This window comes from Lycium ferocissimum, chromosome 2 (genome assembly GCF_029784015.1).
Source record: "Lycium ferocissimum isolate CSIRO_LF1 chromosome 2, AGI_CSIRO_Lferr_CH_V1, whole genome shotgun sequence".
Taxonomy (NCBI): Eukaryota; Viridiplantae; Streptophyta; class Magnoliopsida; order Solanales; family Solanaceae; genus Lycium; species Lycium ferocissimum.
The window spans coordinates 60,890,174-60,910,672 of NC_081343.1; the positions used below are offsets into that span (position 1 = coordinate 60,890,174).

At 33.3% G+C, this 20,499-nt stretch overlaps 1 protein-coding gene and 1 non-coding gene across 2 annotated transcripts; one reads left to right on the forward strand and one right to left on the reverse strand.

The window, feature by feature from the left end:
- Positions 1 to 13,467: 13,467 nt before the first annotated feature.
- Positions 13,468 to 13,539, reverse strand: TRNAH-GUG (transfer RNA histidin (anticodon GUG)). Its single transcript has one exon. It is a non-coding gene; the product is annotated as a tRNA-His (tRNA).
- A 2,360-nt stretch (positions 13,540 to 15,899) lies between these two features.
- LOC132046522 (transcription factor bHLH110-like) lies at positions 15,900 to 20,374 on the forward strand. The gene is made up of 7 exons (XM_059437171.1): positions 15,900 to 16,366; positions 16,856 to 17,414; positions 17,512 to 17,649; positions 17,949 to 18,014; positions 18,147 to 18,212; positions 18,385 to 18,444; positions 20,096 to 20,374. Exons 1-7 carry the CDS (start codon positions 16,251 to 16,253, stop codon positions 20,204 to 20,206), a joined length of 1,116 nt encoding a protein of 371 aa, XP_059293154.1. The 5' UTR covers positions 15,900 to 16,250; the 3' UTR covers positions 20,207 to 20,374.
- The last annotated feature ends 125 nt before the right edge of the window (positions 20,375 to 20,499 follow it).

Sequence of the window (20,499 nt, forward strand, 5' to 3'; positions counted from 1 at the left end):
GGAAAATTGGGCTTTAAGCGAAAAAGAGTTGACTCAAAGTGACTTTTGGTTAAACGACCTTTTTTGGAATTTGTCTATTCCAGGAGGTCCGGATGGTCTTTTAGAACTTGTTTGTATATTTGGTTCGGTTCCCAATGCACTCAGGTGCATTTCGAAACTTGAGTTGGGAAGTTGATATTGAGGTATCGGGGGTTGACTCGGTCAATGAGACTTCCGTTGGGAATTCCGAGGCCACGAGTGCATTCATAGCGTGTTTTTATGTATGTCTGCATATTTGGTATGTCAGCAGATGGCCTGGGGAGATAATCGGAAATCGGGTTGAGAGTGTGAAACTTGGGATTTTCTGGTGTCTGGTGTCCGCTTTGGTGGCACAATCACCGGGCACGGCGACGTAACACCGGCAAGCGTCCTTTGTGATTTGGACATGACCCGGAGCTGAGCGGCGTGGGACCGCCGGAAAGTGCACTGGTGGTCTACCGATCGAAAAGCGGCAATTATTTTCTTAAATGAAGTGTTAAAAGCCCTAAGTCCCTCATTTATTACTATTCCGAAAACTGAGTTATTGGGAGCATTTCAAGGTGATTCTTGGGGGAAAATCTTAGTGGTAAGTCCTTCTATCTTCTTCCTATTCCATGATTTCATTATCACCTTAGGATTCCATTATCATGCTAGTTCACTAAGAGTTCAAGAATTAAAAGAGGGTTCAATGAATTCTTCTTCTAGGCTTTGTAATCTTGATTTATTGGTTGGGATAGCTTCTTTAGGCATGGAATTGATGATTAGAATCTTTTAATTCATAATTTCTTCCTAATTAGTGGCTAATTTATGGGATTGGAAGTTAGGGCCCTGGAGGTGCCTAGAATCCGAATTTAAGTAAATTGTTGGTTATTCTAGCTTGATATTATAGGAATTGATCAGCTAGAGCTTTAATTTCATGTTGGAACCTTTAGATTCCTAATTTCACCCTCTAGTTCATAAAACCTATTCTATAGGTTGGGGATTTGGGTCTTGAATAGAAGTAGGGTTTGAGAAAATTTCATGATTGGAATGTCCTTCTATCTTATCTCCTCGAAAGGAAAGGAAAGACTAAGGTGTGTTTGTTCATTTCGGCCTTAGGATTCGGTTTATTATGGTGAGACTTCGTTTAGCGAAGCACGTATTTAGACGATGTTTGTTGGAGAATGCATGTAAATCTTCGGGTATGGCAAGTTGGGTTGGATATTGTCTTAGGTTCTTGTGTTTGAGGGTTAGCTGTTGTAATCTTGATTTATTGTTGTTGGGATATGCTTCTGGAGATAGTAGATATTGGTGACTATTGATTTATCTTGATTATGATATTGGATTTAATTGTAATTTCTTGTTATCGTTTAGGATAGTGCTATTATAGTTTATTGTGGCCTTTTATTGAAATTGTTGGTGTTATCCGTGGTACTTTTGATATTGAATTGATTAGTGACATTGAACTCAACATTGCACGGGTTTTGCCTAGATATCCGATACATTGATGATATAAGTAAATTGTTGGATTATTCTAGGACCGATGTGATATTATAGGAGTTGAGGTATGAGTGTTGGTAGAGCTTTAATTTCATGGACTTCGCGGGTCCCTTTAGATTCCTAATTTCATCCTACTGTGTATTGCATATGCAAAACTTCAACATTATTGCATTCATTGTACTATGGCCTATATTGTGATATTCTTGTGATTTACTTGTATATGGATTTGGATTAAATATATTGAGACTTGGCACATTTTTGTTTGATGTTCATTCTGATGATGTCTAATTTGATTGACTTATACCTTGTCGATTTACCTATTTATCTTACTTTATTGCCTTAATATATGTTAGCTAATCTTAGTCGGCCTATGATACCTAAGGACTTGTTGTTTGTACGTGTTTGTGGCAATCTTTTATGAATGCGAGTTTGTTGGTTCGACCTGCCTACTCCTCGTCCGATAGTAGTTCGAGGGTTGTTGTTTAGGGTCTTTTAGGGTGAGCTCCCGGGACGTTCATGGCCTTGAAGACTTTCTATGTCTTACTTGATAAGACATATTGAGACAATATATTAGTATTATCCAGACTTGTAGTGTTTAGTTAGATCTTTCTTGTATGACTAGACAGATTTTGGGGTGGTTTTGATGTATCTTCCGCATTATTCATCTATTATTATGTTAGACTTACGTATTTCTATCTCTTCCGCTTATTTATTTATTTATTTATTTATTTATTTATTATTTCATCTTTCTAAGATTGTTGGGATAAGGGTTCCGAGGTGGGAAAGGTAGCCACGCCCGTTGTGTTGCGAAGGAGAAAGGGAAGAATCTTGTTCTATTGTTGTTGACACCCAATTTTGTCCCTCGTTTATTGATTTGTTCCGTGGGTTTTTAATTTTATTGATGATCTAAATACTTTTTAGATATTGGTGACTATTGATATATCTTGATTATGTATTTTAATATTAACATTACTACTTATTTATACTTGTAATCATAAAGTTTAGATAATATTTCTTACGCTATTATCACATTATCTATATATTTATAGTTTGTTATTATTAATAAATTTGTAACATGGAACTATATCCTTAATACCATCAATTACTAATTGTGATTATTACATACACTTTTATTGAAATTGTTGGAAAAAAAGGTGTAATCTCCATCGCTCGGCCAAACAAATGGCCCAATTTTTCGGCCAAATGGTACTTTTGATATTGAATTGATTAAGTGACATTGAACTCATACATTGCATTCTCTTTGTTCCCATTCTTTTTTGGACAAAGTCCAACTCTCTTTATCCCTTCAGAAAATTGCTTCTCCATTTTGATACGAATTTTCTCTCCTTCCTCTTTAACTCTCTCACCAAAAGCCAAAACCATTAAAGGATATACAAAAAAAAAAAAAAAGAGTGAAACTTTCTTGTCGTGAAACACTCGTGCTTTGCCCATCTCCTCACGTGGGATTTGACTAAAATGAAAGAACCTTCCCTTTCTATTTTTTTTTTATTTGTCTTTCCATGGATGAGCACCATTTTGATGACGTGCCATGAGGACCGATCTTTTTTTTTGCTTTACTCTCTTTGGGGACGTTTTTTTTTGAATTTCAAAAGGGGGGGAAAGGCTAGAATTTTTCTTTTAATAAGAGACCTTAGAGGTGAGCTGAAAAAGAAGGGGGAGAGGAGGGAGGTGAGCTAAAAAAAAAAAAAAAAAAAGAGGAGACGTTAAGTTGAAGAGACCGGAATCGGCAAGAAAAGAAAGGGGAACGAGGGAAACTTTTTTTTAAAAAAAAAAAAATCTTGAAATATCACCATTAAATACAATCTGCTCATTTTTTTTTTTTCTAACGGCGAGGCTCTTTCTACCTCGGTTAAACTTTGGGTGATGTGTTCGTTTGCGTTGAGGTTGTGATGTTCCGAGAGATAGATTCGAGGCCATACGTTGTGTACGGTGTAACATATGCTATTTTACTTCTCTTTTGTTTTCAAAGAGTTCCAACATTATTGCATTGCATTGTATATGAGTCATCTTTTTTTTTTATGTTGTGATATTCTTGAATGATTTACTTGTATATGGTTTTATAAAGTTGGATTAAATATATTGAGACTTGGTAAAATTTGGGTTTAGATACTTGCTCTAAAAATCACGTTTGCGATGTTCGTTATGTGCACACGACACACTACGTGTTTCTTGGTTTGGTTTTGATATGACTTATACCTTAGAAAATTGATTTACCTATTTATCTTATTTCTTATTGCCTTAATATATGTTAGCTAATCTTAGTTCCTTGAGGTTCAAACGTGTTGACTATCCTATGGGTATTGGAAAGAGATTATTTGTGTAGAGGTACTTGGAAGTCTACTATTGCTCTAAACGTGTAACATTTATGTATATTCTGTCCATTTTATATTTACATGATGCTTTTGAAATAATGATCTCACGGAATTAGTTCGGATGCAAAAAAAAAAAAAATGTGTGTATTTGACTCCTCGTGGAAAAACTATATGAAAATATCCTAGTTAACGAGGGTTAGCAAAAAATGGTATTACTTTTATTTTCCATGTCCTCTTCTTTTCTTATTTGAAGTTAAAAAGCTCCTTATGGTTAACGTTTACCGCCTTGAAGATTCTTCTTTCAAAATCTATGTCTTACTTGCTTGAGAGGGAAAATCACGAGATATCTCTACCCTTTGTGCAAGTCAAAAATGGTATTAGTATTATCCATACTTGTAGTATTTAGTTAGATGCTCTTGTATGACTAAGTTACAACAATTTACTTGTCTATTTTCATTTGGGGTGGTTAGGTATTATTTCCTACTTACATAGAACATGATATTTAGATCATCTATTATTATGTACGTGTTCCGTAAATCTTATTCTTTGAGTGAAGTTTGGTTAAATGTTTACGCCAAGTATTGGTTAAATGCCTTTACGTAGTATTTTTCTCTTCACCTTTCCCATTTATTTATTTGATTTATTTATTTTTTATTTATTATTTCAATCTTTCTAAGATTGTTGGGATAAGGGTTCAATTTGATATCTAACATCTATACATACTTATCTTATATTCAACACATAGTCTAATTAAATATAAGTTGGGAAAGGTAGGTGCTCGTGCGACTTAGCTAGAATCATTTGGGACTTTAAAATAAAATCAACTTTAGACAAACTTTAATAATGTTGCGTTCAAGGAGAAAGGGAAGAAGGTTTTTCTATAAACCATTTTGATTCCAGTTAAAATGGGGTATAACACAGAGCTAAACCATATGGCCAAAACTATATGTGTTAGAGAGACGAGGATTTACTATAAAATTTGTGAAGTCGAAGGTATATACATATATCCAAGTCCTTTTTCCCTTCTTATTTTTGTAGCATTCTAAAGATACAATTATGTGAATATGGGCTTAAATGTTGAAGTATAATTTTTTTTAAAATCATGAACCATGTCTCTGTTTTGATCATACTTACTTAAAAGTTTAGACCTGTATTTCAAAATTTAAGCCAATTGAGAATCTTCACCGCTCCAATTAAGTAGCAATAAAGTTTGAATCTTTTGGTTATTTTTCAATTATGTAGCAATAAAGTTTGTATCTTTTGGTTATTTTGTTGTCTATTCTATGAGATAGTTTGTATCTTTTGGCTATTTTCCAATTACGTATCAATAAAGTTTGCATCTTTTGGTTATTTGTCGTCCATTTTGTGAGATTTGATTAATCTTGAATATGTTCACTTAATGAGTTTTTTGTCTAACGTTTGTGCATAGATAATGCCACTAAATATTTATTTATTGTTTTCTTTATATGTTTGCTCGAGTAGTACTTTGCTCCGTAACTTCACGTATTGTTTGGGTTTTGTTCAAAGTGGTTGTCGGGAAAAGTTGAACATTTCAGCTTTCCGCTGACTTCTTGAACAATATCTGAGAGGAAGTTTACAATCCTTTAGAAATATCTGAAGGTACAAGTTCTTCATTTTGTTAAGTTGGTGTTTTCTTTCATGTATCTTTGTATCAAATCTTTTTTTTTTTTCCCTTTTTTTTATATCGGAGTTTGGTAGAGTATGAGTCCAAGTATGAGAATTTTGGTGAAACTTTTTTTTCGCTTTGTCTTCTTTTTAACTTTCCATTTTGATTTCACATTATTTGTCTTAACAGTGAAATTAGGCTTTGGCAGAGTAATTTGATTACATGAAGATCAAAAATGTAATTATCTGCTCCATATATTTTGATGCTGCTTGATTTCTGTCATTATAGTTTTGATAGTTTATCTAGAGTCCATCAATAGCAATTTTAAAAGTTTGGGTTCTTTGTCCGATGCACCTCAAATGTTGGCTAAAATGGTGCACTACTATTTCTTGAAAACAACTATTCCTTATTTAGATTTTCTTCGGCATGTAAAACAAAAAAAATTAAACATTTGTATATTGTCGTTCATGTACGTATAATTTGATGTATTTACTCTGTATGATTATTGAAAAGCAAAAAAATAACACCAGTTAAGACCTTATTCTCTTTCTCTTTCCTCTTTCACGCTAAAAATCCAAATAGTAACTAATTGTAGAAAATTATGCTAAACAGAGATCAAAAGAAAGAGATGATGTGGGGAAGGAGAGATAGGGTTTAGGATTCTTGTGATTAGGATTTTTATTTATCTTTTTACTTTATTTTTTGATTTTCTCCCTATTCTTTCATTTATTTTACAATATTATCATATAGCCTAAAGTCGTAAGAAAATCGGTCAAATTTAAAAAAGTGTAAAATTCAAAAGTTTCTAACGTTTATTGAACATGTGTTTCCAGAAGGCCAAAAATCTCTTAAGGTTTGATGAAATTGTTGTTTCTGATAGTATTATAGTATATTTTACGCACAATACCTACTAGCTTTTCCCTTTCTTTACTGCTACTATGTTATTCTTCCTCCCTCACTTAGATTGATTTTTTCCGTTCTTTCTATCTTTACCTCTTACTGATGTTATGGGCTCTTGACGATTTCGACAACAAGAAAGGAAGGAAAATTGTCAGTCAGTTCTTCGTTTCTCTATATTTTCACGGTTTTAATGATGTGACTATTTAGGCTAAATTCTTTTGGACTATAATGTTGATGTATAGAGGCTGAAGTAGCTTTGGGATATATGGATTAGTATAATGCCGTAATGTTGCTGTAAATTTACATCTTGAATACATGTTCATTTAAGTATGAGAATAGTTCATATCCAAATATGTAATTTCGAAAAAGTATTTAACATTTTCATCCGAAGTGTCGAAGTGATTACTCTTGAAATACAACTTGATTTCCACACGCCTGTACAATATCCAAAGCTTTTCCTTCTTATTTTGTGTGTTTCAATTTTTTTAAAAACTCATACAAAGTAGGAAAATATGGCTTTTTGAAAAAATCATGAACAAGTGATAGACTTTATTGTCTATACTTTGTGTATTAAGACAAGGCAAGTGTGAGTAAAATCTTGGAGTGGTAATGTTTGATTCATTAATATGTGCATCATCATAAGCCTGTACTCTACTTAATTTGTTTATACAGGTAGCTTCAATTTTTAAATATTGACTGCTGAAGTTTCGCATTTAACCATTTGAAATAGTGAGTGAAATGTTAGGTGTTGGAGAGCACCGTACTTGAGACTGGAATGAAGGTTCCATGTTTGATAATCTTCCAATCAATTCTCCTGTCTACTGTTGGTTTTCCTGAAACTAGTTTTCCATTACTTCTATAGGGTGTTCTTTGAGAAGCAAAGGTACTATTCAAAGTTTTCCTTCTACCTCAATTACATATCTTTAGATAAAATTATCGTACACTCTTCCGCTATATCTTTTCGCCTCCATTAAAAGATTAAATTCTTGAGGTCAATGTGATCAGATTTGGAATCAAGTTGGCGTTTTATTTCAAGACCATAGGTAGGTTTGTCTTTTGTCACCACTTTCTCATAAAGCATTTACGTTGTATTATTCTTGAACGGAAAACTGTATAAGCATAATCAGTACTTAATTTTCATCCTAATAGTTTAGAGAAGACTATGTCATGTAAGTCATTATAAAGAGATTTGTATAACAAGATATTTACCTCATCAGAAAGAAATACTCACATAACTGGAGACCATTCTATCGGTTTTGGTGCTTATCCTTAAAAATATTTTTGATCCTAAATTAAGGGGTTGCTTATAAATATGTTATTGATTTCTAATTTTTTTCCCCTTGACAACCTTTCACCGTTATGGTAGGCTGAACATTCTTCCTTTTTCTGAACTTTGTTACTAATTTTGCTACAAAAATAAAATAAAACGAGAGTTTATTGATCACAAGAATGTATTTTAAATTTAGATTGTCTTTGCACCAACAAAATAAAATGGGAGGTTTAACCAAGTGTGTTACCTATATAAGACCCTGAGAATTATGGAATTCAACACATATACTGATTAGATAGCCTATTTCGCATTTAATCTAGAAATGTTTCTTACAATTCTTTTTATATAAGATGTTAAAAGAACTATAAAAAGTGGTAGAATCATCAAAAAGATGTTTATTTGTGAAGATTAATTTTCTTTGTAGGTAGTATGACATAAAATTAAAGTATACTTTGATTTTCCATGACCGCATGAGTCGACTATTATATATATAATTGCAGGACATAGGATCGGTGACGTGATGCTCTAAAAAAAATAAGCAAATCTATTTATCTATTTTCTCCTTTTTTGATTTTTCTTTCTATTATTTTTCTTTTTATTATTCTCCTAAAAGTCTATAGTAAATGGCCGCAACTCTCTTCTTATACGGCAAGCGTCCCTTCGTCCTTCAGGAACATCTGTTAGAAAAAGAACCCCATTCAAGAAACTCAAAAGCTACGATCAAAAGAGAACTACCCGCCAGGCACGAACTTTAACTTTTACTCTCCCTTTTCACTCCTCCTTCACAACCCACATATACCGTTAAGCCATTATTACTGAAAGCAGCAAGGCTCATTGTCGAACAACTCCACCATAAAAAAACATCCTCAAAAGGCGGCAATCGGAACAGTTATTCATACTTTTTACTGTTTTCTCCTAGGGTTTCTTTTTATTACCTATTTCAGCAATTCCTTCTACTTCTGTGCACAGATTGGTGCATTAATTGGGTTATTTTAGATCCATAATGACAGTTTCCCTGCCATTGATCTTTAGTAACATGATGTATTGATTAAAGGTGTATCCCCTTTTATGATGAAAATAATTACAAACCGTCATTTTTCCGTTTACCTTCACAATTTCTACACATTATCAGATACAATAATGTGTTGTATTTCTGCTGAATAAATTGAACTCCTTACTGATCCCCACCCATTCATGTATCTATTTTTACTTATTTAGGCGGGGAAAACCTTAAGCGGAAGGCCAAAAGTTTTCTGACTGGTTCTTAAGCACGGCGCAAAGATCTATTTCTCTCTATGAAGATCGCCTCAATGCAATTTCAGGTATATGAAGCAAAGTATATAATTTTGTGTTATTTTGAGGCTTTTTCCGAATCAAATCATATTTTCTATCATTTGAGCAGCGCTATATCATATTAATGTTGCTTCAGTACTCTAACATTTGATGACACTAATTTAGTTTGTGAATACATGTGAAAGTTTGCTATGCAGCGGACCAGCTTTACGTTAAAGCGATGCAAATTTAAGTACTCTGAACCTACGCTAAATGATTGTACTTAATCTGAGACCGTACACTAAGTGATAATTACTTAAAGTGATGAAAATTAAGTAGAGTCTTAAAATGAATTGGTGAGAGAAAGTCTCAAAGGCAGCATATAATCTGCCCTATATTTTGATAGTTTAGTATTTTTACATATAATCTGTCCTAAAACTAGAAGGCAGCATGCCGTTGAGACTTTCACCACTTCATTTTAAGGTCACTGAAGCCCTCAGAGAACGGGGTTGGAGTCATTAAATTTATTAATCTTTAGGATAGATTTCACTAGAAGTAACTAATGGACAGGTTAGTGGAGCAGTGCAATAGTTCTCAATTTCACATCTTTTTATTCTCATCTTCAATTCCATAAATAACTCTAATAAAAATATTCTTATTTGTTCTTTCAATAATTAGGCAATTATAGACGGTTTATATGCATAACATTTTTTGGACGAACGAACACATTTGATTGCAACACCTCAAAACCAACCTTACAGCAACTATCCAATGATAAGCATAACCCTCACCATCCGACCACCCTTACATAAATAAACACCCCTTCCCTTTCCTATTATCTGTACACTTTCTATGTATATAAATTTAAAATTATTTCAACAATTTATTTAAGTATTTCACTAACGTGTGAAGCGCGGATCAGAATTCATAATTATCTTTTTTCTTAGAATTTTGGGTTTTTTATTCGTAAATACCCTGTAAAAAGCACTTCCTAAGCATTATTGAAGAAACCTGAGACGTCACCTATTAAGAACGTGATTAAAGTAAAGCGAATTCTTTCTTAAGAATTTAGCTTTTTGTGTCCTGCTTATCTGCTCTTCTCACTTTCCTTCCTTATGTTTTGGTGGTTCCTGCGAACTTTTCTGCTATATGTTGTCTCTCCGGCTGTAACAACTGTCGGTAAGTTCTGTTCTTTGCTTCAGCATAACCCACGTCTTCTACCTTTTATGTTATGTTATGTATTCACTTTTCTTTAATTTTGTTTTGCTTCAAGGGAGACGTGCTCTTCTTCTAAACTGAAAAAGGGGATTATCAATTTGTTCTCTGTTTTTGCTTTCCCAGGTGCACATGCAGTTCGCCTGCGGTGGATTTTCTCTTCTTCTCCAGCACTTTTTACAGCGGTCTTTCTATAAAACATCTGTTAACTTAGTATTTTGGCATTGGCTTTACCATTGAACATATCTTTGAAATCCAACCGGAAACAAAATTAGCTTTAAAGAAGACCTAAAAAAACGTATAGCAGATCAAACTGTAGGCACAAATTTAACCAAACACAGGACTTACTTGGAAGATTACCTATGTAATAATGTGTGGGGTGGGAGAATTAACTGAATGATTATTCTATTACTTCTAAAGAGATGCATGCTTGTGATCCAAATCAACCGCCCATTTTCCCAAATCAATAGTAGTAAATACTAAATACTGTGTTAGCTTTCTTCTTGCAATATAGATCAGCATAGGTTCATCGCTGAAACCTTCACTGTCAGTTTAGTAAAGTGCTTTATAAGAAAGACTCAATACAAAATAAAATATTCAAGGATCCTGATGGCCAAGATCAGAAGGAATAATTTCATTTAATCGATTTATTTCGCGGCAAATACAGAACCATAGTTTCATTTCACAGATTCTGCTTATGTGGTTACTGAAATGCCAAACATTTTTACTCATCTTTCAGAGTGATATAAAATGCTTTCCGGTCTGGTTATATCAATTCAGTTTGAAGTTTTAACATTCTAGTCTTATGATATTATCCGAGAGGCTTCTTATTTCTAAGTTTACTTATTGTTAGAGCTCTACAATTTGTCTGGTCTGTATTTACCTGTTAATTGTTATGATCATTATTCTCTTGGCAGCATGTGAATGTCTTATCCTCTTGCAAACAGATCCTAGGGAATTGAGGGATTATGGCGTTCTACCATACCGTTGTGGATTTTATAAATAAGCACTCCGTACTTTACAACATACCAGGATATATAGGAAGGTATCTTTCCTCTTCTTAGCAACTCTTCTTGTATTAGCTCCGTTGTCATTTCAGAATCAGAATTCTAACTTTCTTGACGACTGTTAAATGTGACATGGAGCGAGAATATACCCGAGAAGAGGTGTGGTTTAGATTGATATTATTCAAGGTCATTTCTTCAACTTCTCCCAATATGTGCCCTGATTTGCTCCTTTTAATAGTTTAATTAGGTTTATTCTGGAAAGCGATTCTATGTTGTTCTCGATATGTTCAAAGGGAGAACAAAACCTCCTTGGCATCTTTTACAGGTTGTAAAAAACCCAAGTCATAATTGGACACCGCTTTCGCAAAGGTAATCAAGTCGCAGATGCCCAGCCCAAACTGGTTGCTAAAAATTGATGCTTGATAACTCTCAATTCCATGGACTTACCTATAGAAGCTAGGAGCCTTTATAGACTTGACAAGGATCGGATGTCAAGTTTCCGACATATGGTTGTGAAAAATAATTTGTGTTTGGCCAGAAGTTCCTCAATTGGTTTATATTTTGCGTCTTCCCCCATGAAGGTTCTATGTATATTTGTGTATTCTATCAGAATAGCGGAGTAGTATTTTTATAGAACTTGGCTTAGTATTTTTGGTTTTGGATGCAGAATGGGACTATCCATTCCGCAGATTGAAAAGGAAATGCATTCCACTTTTACATGATTTTAATTTGGTTATTTAATTTATAGAAGGTAGCTGCCACAGTAACTATTAAAAAACTTTAAAAAAAAAAAAATATACGTTTCACGTTTCGTACTAATATAAATCTTCGGAAAAGGCTCAAATATGTCATCCAACTATCGGAAATGGCTCATTTATGCCACTCGTTAATAGTTTGGCTCATTTAAGCTTATCGAACTATATGAAATGGCTCATTTATCTTATGAAATGGCTCATTTATGCCACCATCAATATTTTCATTCATTTATCGCCCATTACCAAATGACTCATCCATGCCATTTTTTATTAACGCCGATTTTATAATACCGTATATGATACGTGGCCTCCAATTAGAGGTCTACGTCGTTTAATTAAACCAGCCCAATTTTAATTACCAAATTAATAAAATATCATTAACTCATACACCTTACCCACCCACAATCATAATCTAGTTGGAGGTCATGTGTCATATATGGTATTAAAATCGCCTAATGAAATATGGCATGGATGAGTCATTTTTATTAACGGGCGATGACATAAATGAGTCAAACTATGATAAGTGACATAAATGAAAGCCCATTTCTATGTTCGACGGCAAGATAAACGAGTCATTTCCTATATTCGATGGCATAAATGAGTCATTTCCTATAGTTCGATGGCATAAATGAGTCAAACTATTGACGAGTGGCATAAATGAGCCATTTCCGATAGTTAGATGGCATATTTGAGCCTTTTCCGATAAATCTTCCTCTTGAGGACGTGATGCTTAAACTAAATCTGTTTCGAAATTAAACTATATTTATTCTCTTTGTTGCTGCTTTGAGTTCGATTTCTTCTAGGATTGCACTAATAGTTCTGGTATATAGCAGTTCTTTTTTCCTTCACTTCTGTATGCACTAATAACCATTATAGGAACTTTTATATTTGTTTGGAATTCTTGTATTAGCTTAGCGCTAGATTTAAAATTAGAGTTGTAGTTTATTATCATTAATTTACTAATGCAAATGTGGAGATTCGTATTGCAATAATTCATAACATTAGTCGATAGCTATATACAACCCATTTTGATTTTTTTTAAAATTATTTACATATTAGACGATCATTTGATAAATATAATTAGATTTTTTTATAACTGCATGAAGCGCGAAAGTTCACTAGTTTTAAAATAATAAAGATGAAATTAAACATCTTGAGCCGTTGGGAGTAATACTTTTATCACTCCTATATTTCTTCTAGAAAAGTCAATGGCCCTTTGCACAGGTTAAATAGTTGCCATTGCTATAACGCGTTGATTATTGGAGTATCAGTTTCAACAAGTTTGACATAATATAATATAATTAATAAACATTGGATTAGGTTTTGGATTAGAATCCTTTTTTAAAAGGAAAAAGGTGAAAAAATGGTAGTAATTGTTTCCGGGACACTTGACTTAAAAAATAATTAGAAGGTAAATTTCATGTCAAAATCTCCATTTTCAGCTAGACATAGTTAGTAATTAGTAATTACCATGCTGATAATATAACCGAGTATGAGGATTTATTAACCCAAAAAAAAGAAGAAGCTATTATGAGGATTTAATTTCTAATAAATAAATAGTGAAAAAGGGACTAACTGGAAAAAAAAAAATTGTGGCTGCTGGGATTCGAGCCCAGGTCTCCACGGCCACAACGTGGAATTCTCACCACTAAACTACAGCCACTTGGTGAGTACAATTCCATAATTAATCTTTATAACAAGTAATCAGTTAATAAACAGTGACTGTCTTACTAAAACATTTAAGTCAGTTCCACTGCCTCGAACATCTAATTACTTTCTTAAAGGAAAAAATTACTTATAAGTTAGAAATTGAGGACATTATATTCTTTGATCAGAAGAAACTGAAAATGAAAAACATGAGCTCTGAAATATTTGCTAGTAGACGTGGGTGACAAGCTCTAGCCAAAAGCGAATGGATAATGATTGTGAATAGCTACACTTGCATTATTCAAGCACTCCAATGATTGTTGAATATATTACATTTTTGTATTTAAATAATCGGACCCTACCATAGTGCGTCCAACTAGGATTCCATTTCTTGTCTTCTACACCGAGGGAACAGACTATCTAGATTACTGGAATTTCTTTTTCTTATTTTGCAAAGAATAAACCTTTCGGAAAAGATAAAAAGTACAAAAGATTCTTGGTATATTTCCAATGCCTCATATGGTTGGATGCTTAAGCATATATTCTATTTAGCATATATCGCAGGAATATTTTCTCTGGATCCTATATATTGGAGCATGTAAATTATGTATTTCCGCTAGAATTTTCAGCAATTTTTTGGGGCTAAACATTATGAACTTCATCGACTAAATCATGAACATGTTTCTTGGTTCTATGTAGTTCTGTCTATACTAGAATTTTCAGCAAAATATCCCGGCTATTTTAATCGATAATTCTGTCCACTTTATTGTGTTTGGTTTGTGTTTTTCCTTTATTAGTATATACACCTTTTTTTCTTTTAAAATACTTGGAAAGTAGAGGCGGTTTTTCAGCAAATTGAGAAGAGGACAAAATGTAGAGGACAAAAAATGGACCATTATTTCATATTTGGTAATTGATTATTCCTTATAACTTTTTCACCTGACGTTTGCCTTGGTGGGGTTGATTTTGGACACTGGCCCTTTATGTTAACACGCCTTGAATAATACCCTACTTTTTCCTAAAAATTAATGCATCATTTTCCTTGCTATACATATAACTATGGGTAGATTGGTGGACTATCATTGATACTGTTAAATCAATTCTTTTTCCGCGCCTCTGGTAGATAGATTTCATCTAAAATTCAAGGGGCACATCCATTGTTAATGTCTGTTTCATATCCTGAAGAAAGAACGGACTTAAGTAATGCTAACCGCCAAATCAATAGTAGGATAATTATGAATTATGATATTGCTCTTCTTTTCCCAGCGTGGCTTGTGTGTATCAACTTTCTGTTGATTTGACCATCCCCAATTTTAATGAATGGATTATGGAGGATCTGTCAAACAACTCAAATCTCCACCAATTTTTTTCAGATTCGTCAACTATTTGAGAGCTTGTAGCAATTTTGTAACCTGTTATCAATTAAACATGTGTTTACACAAGGAATCATGCCATCAAACTGGTTTGATACATATGTTCGTGTAACTTGAAACAAACTTTTAGGTCGGCAGAACACTTCCGCAAAAAGTTAAAAGAAAATTCAACAAGTTCAAATTTTAACACATATAGTCCTGTATTTACAATTAAGAAGCATTGCCTACACGTGAAAAACAAGCTCAATCTTGGCTATAATTAAGTAGTTCTCCAGCCTTTCACAACTGAACTTTACATCCATGATCATACTGTTGTTTTGCCATAAATAAAATTTGTAAAAAAAAAAAAAAAAAAAAAAAAAAAAATTGCATTAGACTTAGCTGTTTTTAAGCGTTATCGTACTAGCACAACTAACAAGTGGATGGAAAAGGGATGCATTAGTTTTGAATAAAGCAACTAGAGAATCAAAATATGACTCAATCTGCTCGTGTAATTAGAGACATCTGCCATCTATATGCAAAATATGGGGGAATCCGACTTGATCAGTGCTGGTTCAACTAGGCGCAACATCATAAACAAAGTAAATGATATTGGACAATCATCACTTCCTTTGAATTGAGTTAGACCCATAATTCATTTTCTTGACATGGTACATGCTGAGCTATCTACTAAAGTACTTGAGTTAGGCCGAAAATCCATTTACTAAGCAACTCCTGTTAGCTTTCAAGACTTCAAACACAAATATTGTTATCAGACTCTTCCTCAGGGAAAAAGAATGAAAAAGAAAAGGGGCATCTTCCTTAATTAATATGTCTTAAGTGCAGTAACTTAGTGACGAAGGTAAATAGGAGGACCTAGCTAGGATATTGAAATTTAAATTTTGAATAAGGGATATGTAAATTATATACTATAGTAGAGTCAACATAAATAAATGGACTATATATGTACATCATATTTACATCACTCTCCACCATATATATAAAGGTTGGCTTGCGTAGCTTCTAAACTTCAAATACCACATGTTTTTCAGAGGGTGTCATCATTGAATAACCTGCTAGGAAAGTAGTAGCAAATACTACATGGGCCTTGAAAAATGAATTGGAGTAGGGGCACACACTGATCTCAGTGCACATTCTCTTCTATTGTTTTAGTCTCAGTCTTTCTTCTGCAATATATGTCAATTAATTCCCCTCAATCTGGCTGTGTTCCTAACTAAACCGACCATGCGTTAGTGGTCATAGCAAAGTGCAAATATACACATGGGAGATAGTGCAGCCTTCAGAAAGAACTAAACCTAGACATATTCACCTTTTTTTGGTTGATATCTGAATCGTATAATTTTAGATTGCGGCCATGGATTCTGCAAATCTTTATCATTATCATCAACTGATCCAACACCAGCAGGTTGCTGGGTATCCCTTCTTCAATGGAGTTTCAACTATACATGATTGGAACTCAAGCATGACCTCGTAAGTTGTCATAGTACTACTTCCATTCGAAATGAAAACTCAAGAAGCAATAGAGGCACCGACCGTATATATGATATAGTCGATCGTTACGTTCGCAAGTTTTATCAGTTCTAAATTTGGTTTATGAATTAATTTATTATTTAGGGTCCAAATAGTATATATCACTTGCTAAGCATTTTTTCTTTCTTCATCTTTCTATCTCCAGTTTTTCTTATGTACAAGAAGAAGTAGAAATCTGAACACAAATGCTTGCTAGTCTTTTATTGTGTTTTGTTTCTATCTTCAAATATTTCTTCATTGTAATTATAGGCTTTTTTGCTTTGAGCTTCAGTGTGAAATATGATTAATTAATCAATCAAAGACTTCACTTAATTTATCTGTAGTAGTTGAATTGGTAAAAATTGATTAACTTGAATATTAGGGTTTATGTGGTGTATATGCACAGTAACTCTGTGAGGTAATCTATATATTCTATCTGTAATGCGACAGGGAGGAAGAATATTACTACAGGCTGGGACACATGAAGAGGATCCAGAATAACATCTCATCAGAAGAGCAGTGGAAAAGAAGTAATATTGACACATTTCCATTAACGAACACCTCAACAATGTTCCATGATGGCCAACAATTATCCAACGATCAGCTGGATTACAAAAACAACAACGATTATTTCGACAAGATGAAAGATATGAATGGTTTGAGTAACAGCTTGTTCAAAGAAAGTTGCTTCGGACACGAACAACAACATGCTTTTGATCTGAATGAGAATCTTCTGTCCGAAGACTCGTACATGAACAATGCTAAAACTAGCATTGGATTTCCCGGAAAAGCTGCGCATACTGCTGTAACTAATTCGAGTTATATCTCGAGTTATATGGAACATTCAAATTTCCAGGGGTTGAAGTTAGCATTTAATGGCCTAACTTTCAAGAATAGTAGTGGTCATGGTAGTAATATCTTTGGCCATTTCTCTACAGACAGGATGTCTTCGGGCTTTGCTGCTGGATTGCAAGAATTAACCCATAGTCCATCAAATAGCACCAACAAAGTAGGGATCTTAATTCTTGCTTAATTTTTTAACTTTTTCAATTTCTGCAGCAATTTGCTGCTAATTTACGTTCATTGACTTATTTTGCTTTCAACAGACCACATCCAATGTTAGGAATAACATTGGAGTTTCTACAAAAGCAAAGAGATGTAATTATTCTGCTGAAGAATCCCCATGTCAAGAAGCAACAAAGAAGCCTCGAGTCACATCACAATCTTCAAGTCCAATGCTTAAGGTGAAAAAAAAAAAAAAAGAAATATATAAAGTTCCCGCATGACAATCCAAATCTTTTTATCAAGGTTATATGTCAAAGTGTGTGATCATCTGATCATCTCATTTGAAAGCTTAGTTTTTTAGAGAATGCACTTTATTTATTTAATTATGTCACACGCCATATCTGCATGTTGTTAGATCATATTGAAGTGTGTAACCATCTCATCTAAAAACTTAATTAAGTTGTTAGAAAGCATATACAATTATTTACTTAATTATATTTTCAGCAATATAGACAATTTATATGTTGTTTTCAAGTAGGTTCGAAAGGAAAAACTTGGAGACAGGATTTCAGCTCTTCACAGATTAGTGGCACCTTTCGGCAAGGTATGTACCTATACGCAGAATCCACTAAAATGAGAGACTAGCAGAAGGACAGTGCACTTGTACTATTTTAATGTTTGTACCATGCTAACTCTTTCTTTCTTTCTTTTCTCCAACAATGGGAAACATATGCAGACTGATACTGCATCAGTATTAACAGAAGCCATAGGCTATATTCAGTTCCTTCAGGACCAGATACTGGTAACAAAGCACGCACTCATTCTGCTTAATTTCCTCTCTTCAATTTATTTTGAAGTCCTTTTTTAAAAATAAAAAAAAATCATATAAATCGTTCCCTGCTAATTAGAGGTTAAAATTTACATCGCGTTACTTTTAGCCTTTTAATTACTCTTTTGTTGATGTTATAATGCAGACATTAAGCACGCCTTATACGAAGTCCTCTCAAGGGAAGCTACATCAGATAAACTTAAAGGTAAGTGAGAAAATGTGTCTAATAGTTTGTATTTAGATTTATTATATATCCATCACTTGAGTTTAAGTTATATACATAGTCGTTAGAGTAAAAAATTGGTACATCAGATAGATCGTAGCACCTACCAGTCTTATCTTCAGTATTACAAATCCTACAAGAGGCTATCCTGTAAATTTCGTTTGTGTGACCTTGTATTTTATAAAGCTCTTTACAATAACTATGTATATAATATGGCTAACATCTAATTACTTCCGTTCTAGTTTAAAATCTACATTAATGGTAGAATATTTAGTTTAGGGATATTTAAAATAACAGTTGAATATTTAATTTCCTTTTAGTTTAGTGTACTCTCTATTTTAAAGCAATGTGATCAATTATCATTCATTCTCTCGTTGAGTTTCTCTCTAGCTAATTTATCCGTCTTTCTAACAAAATGAACAAGTTTTTGCAATATCCATTAATTCTCAGATGGGACGGATCTAAAAACCACCCTTTCATCCGTTTTTTATACAAGTATGCGCCTGTGTTGCTAGACTAGATGGGTCGCTCTACTCTTGCCTGAATTTTGCTAGAGTTGTTTGGCAAATATTTTAGTGGGGTGTTTGGTTTGAAAACAAGTTATGATGGGATAAGTTATCTTTGAGATTAGTTATCTTTGGGATTAGTTCTCCTGATAGTATTTCTTATTGACTGTTTGGTATGTTGTATAAAAAATAACATTTATTGCATAATTTTTAAGAAGAAGTTGTTTGTTTATAAAAATACCCTCCACCTTAGCCTATAAGTCTTGCTATGTGAAGAAAAGATCTGGAAATAACTCAACGAAACAGCCAATTCTTACCACTTAATCATTGATTCGTCTTCAATAATATCTAGTGTGTTTATTATAGTGATGATTTTAGTTGCATACTTTTTCAAAGTAATGTGTCAATTTCATTGTTTTATCCCAGGATAATTAATCCTGGGATTGTTATTACACCATCTAGCAGATATAAGTTATCCCAGGATTAGTAACCAAACAAAGGATAAGCTGATACTAAGGTGCCGTTTGGCCATAAAAATTATTCACTTTTTTCTGTAATTTTTTTTCACTTTTTTCACTTTTGGGCGTTTGGCCATAAATATTCCGAATACAACTTGAAGTTGTATTTCGGAATACCAAAAACTCAAAAAACTTGTTTTTAAAAAAAAAAATCACTTTTTTCACTTTTTTACAACTACATTTCACCAAAAATTACAATTTCAAAAACTATGGCCAAACACAACTCCAACTCCAACTCCAACTTCAAAAATTTTTTAAAAAAAATGAATTTGTTTTTGGTATTTATGGCCAAACGGCACCTAAATTTTTATCCCAGGACTATTCATACTTATCCCTCATACCAAACCACCCCTTAAAGTTACATACACCGGCAGTGTAGTATATTTTTTCTCTATCAGTATAGTTTAATCTATTATGAAAAATTCAATTAATTTATCAGGTACCCAATTAATGTTTAATTACGCCCATACCTATAATACATTGTTAAATGACCTAATTGTATAAATATGTTTTACATGCCATACATAAAACTTAAATTCTACAGGAGCTGTAGAGTTAAATTGGATACTTGGTTTAATGCATATATTCTTTTGGTGTTTGGTGTGGCAGGATTCGAGCACAGACGTGAAGGGACAAGAAGCAGTGCTAGATCTTAAGAGTAGAGGATTATGTCTTGTGCCAATATCTCTATCTTCTTACATCACCTCTTCGTGTGATTGAAACATCGGGACAACTACTACATTGACTTCCTGACTTCCCTGGAAGCATATGGTAGGATGAATTGTACAGCTACTATAACTTTTCATGTCCAAAGTCATGAAAATAAAGTTAACCTTTACATAGTTTGTTATCAATAATCGCTTCAAGATTTATAGCGTCTTTTCCTTATGGGCTTAGCCAGATGCTTGAATTAATTCCCATTTCATCTTTTATTGGGCGTTGTCCACGTAATCTTTTATGCTCTGCAAGTAAATTAAGATTTGGAAAATGTACCAATCACTCCATCCAAATTC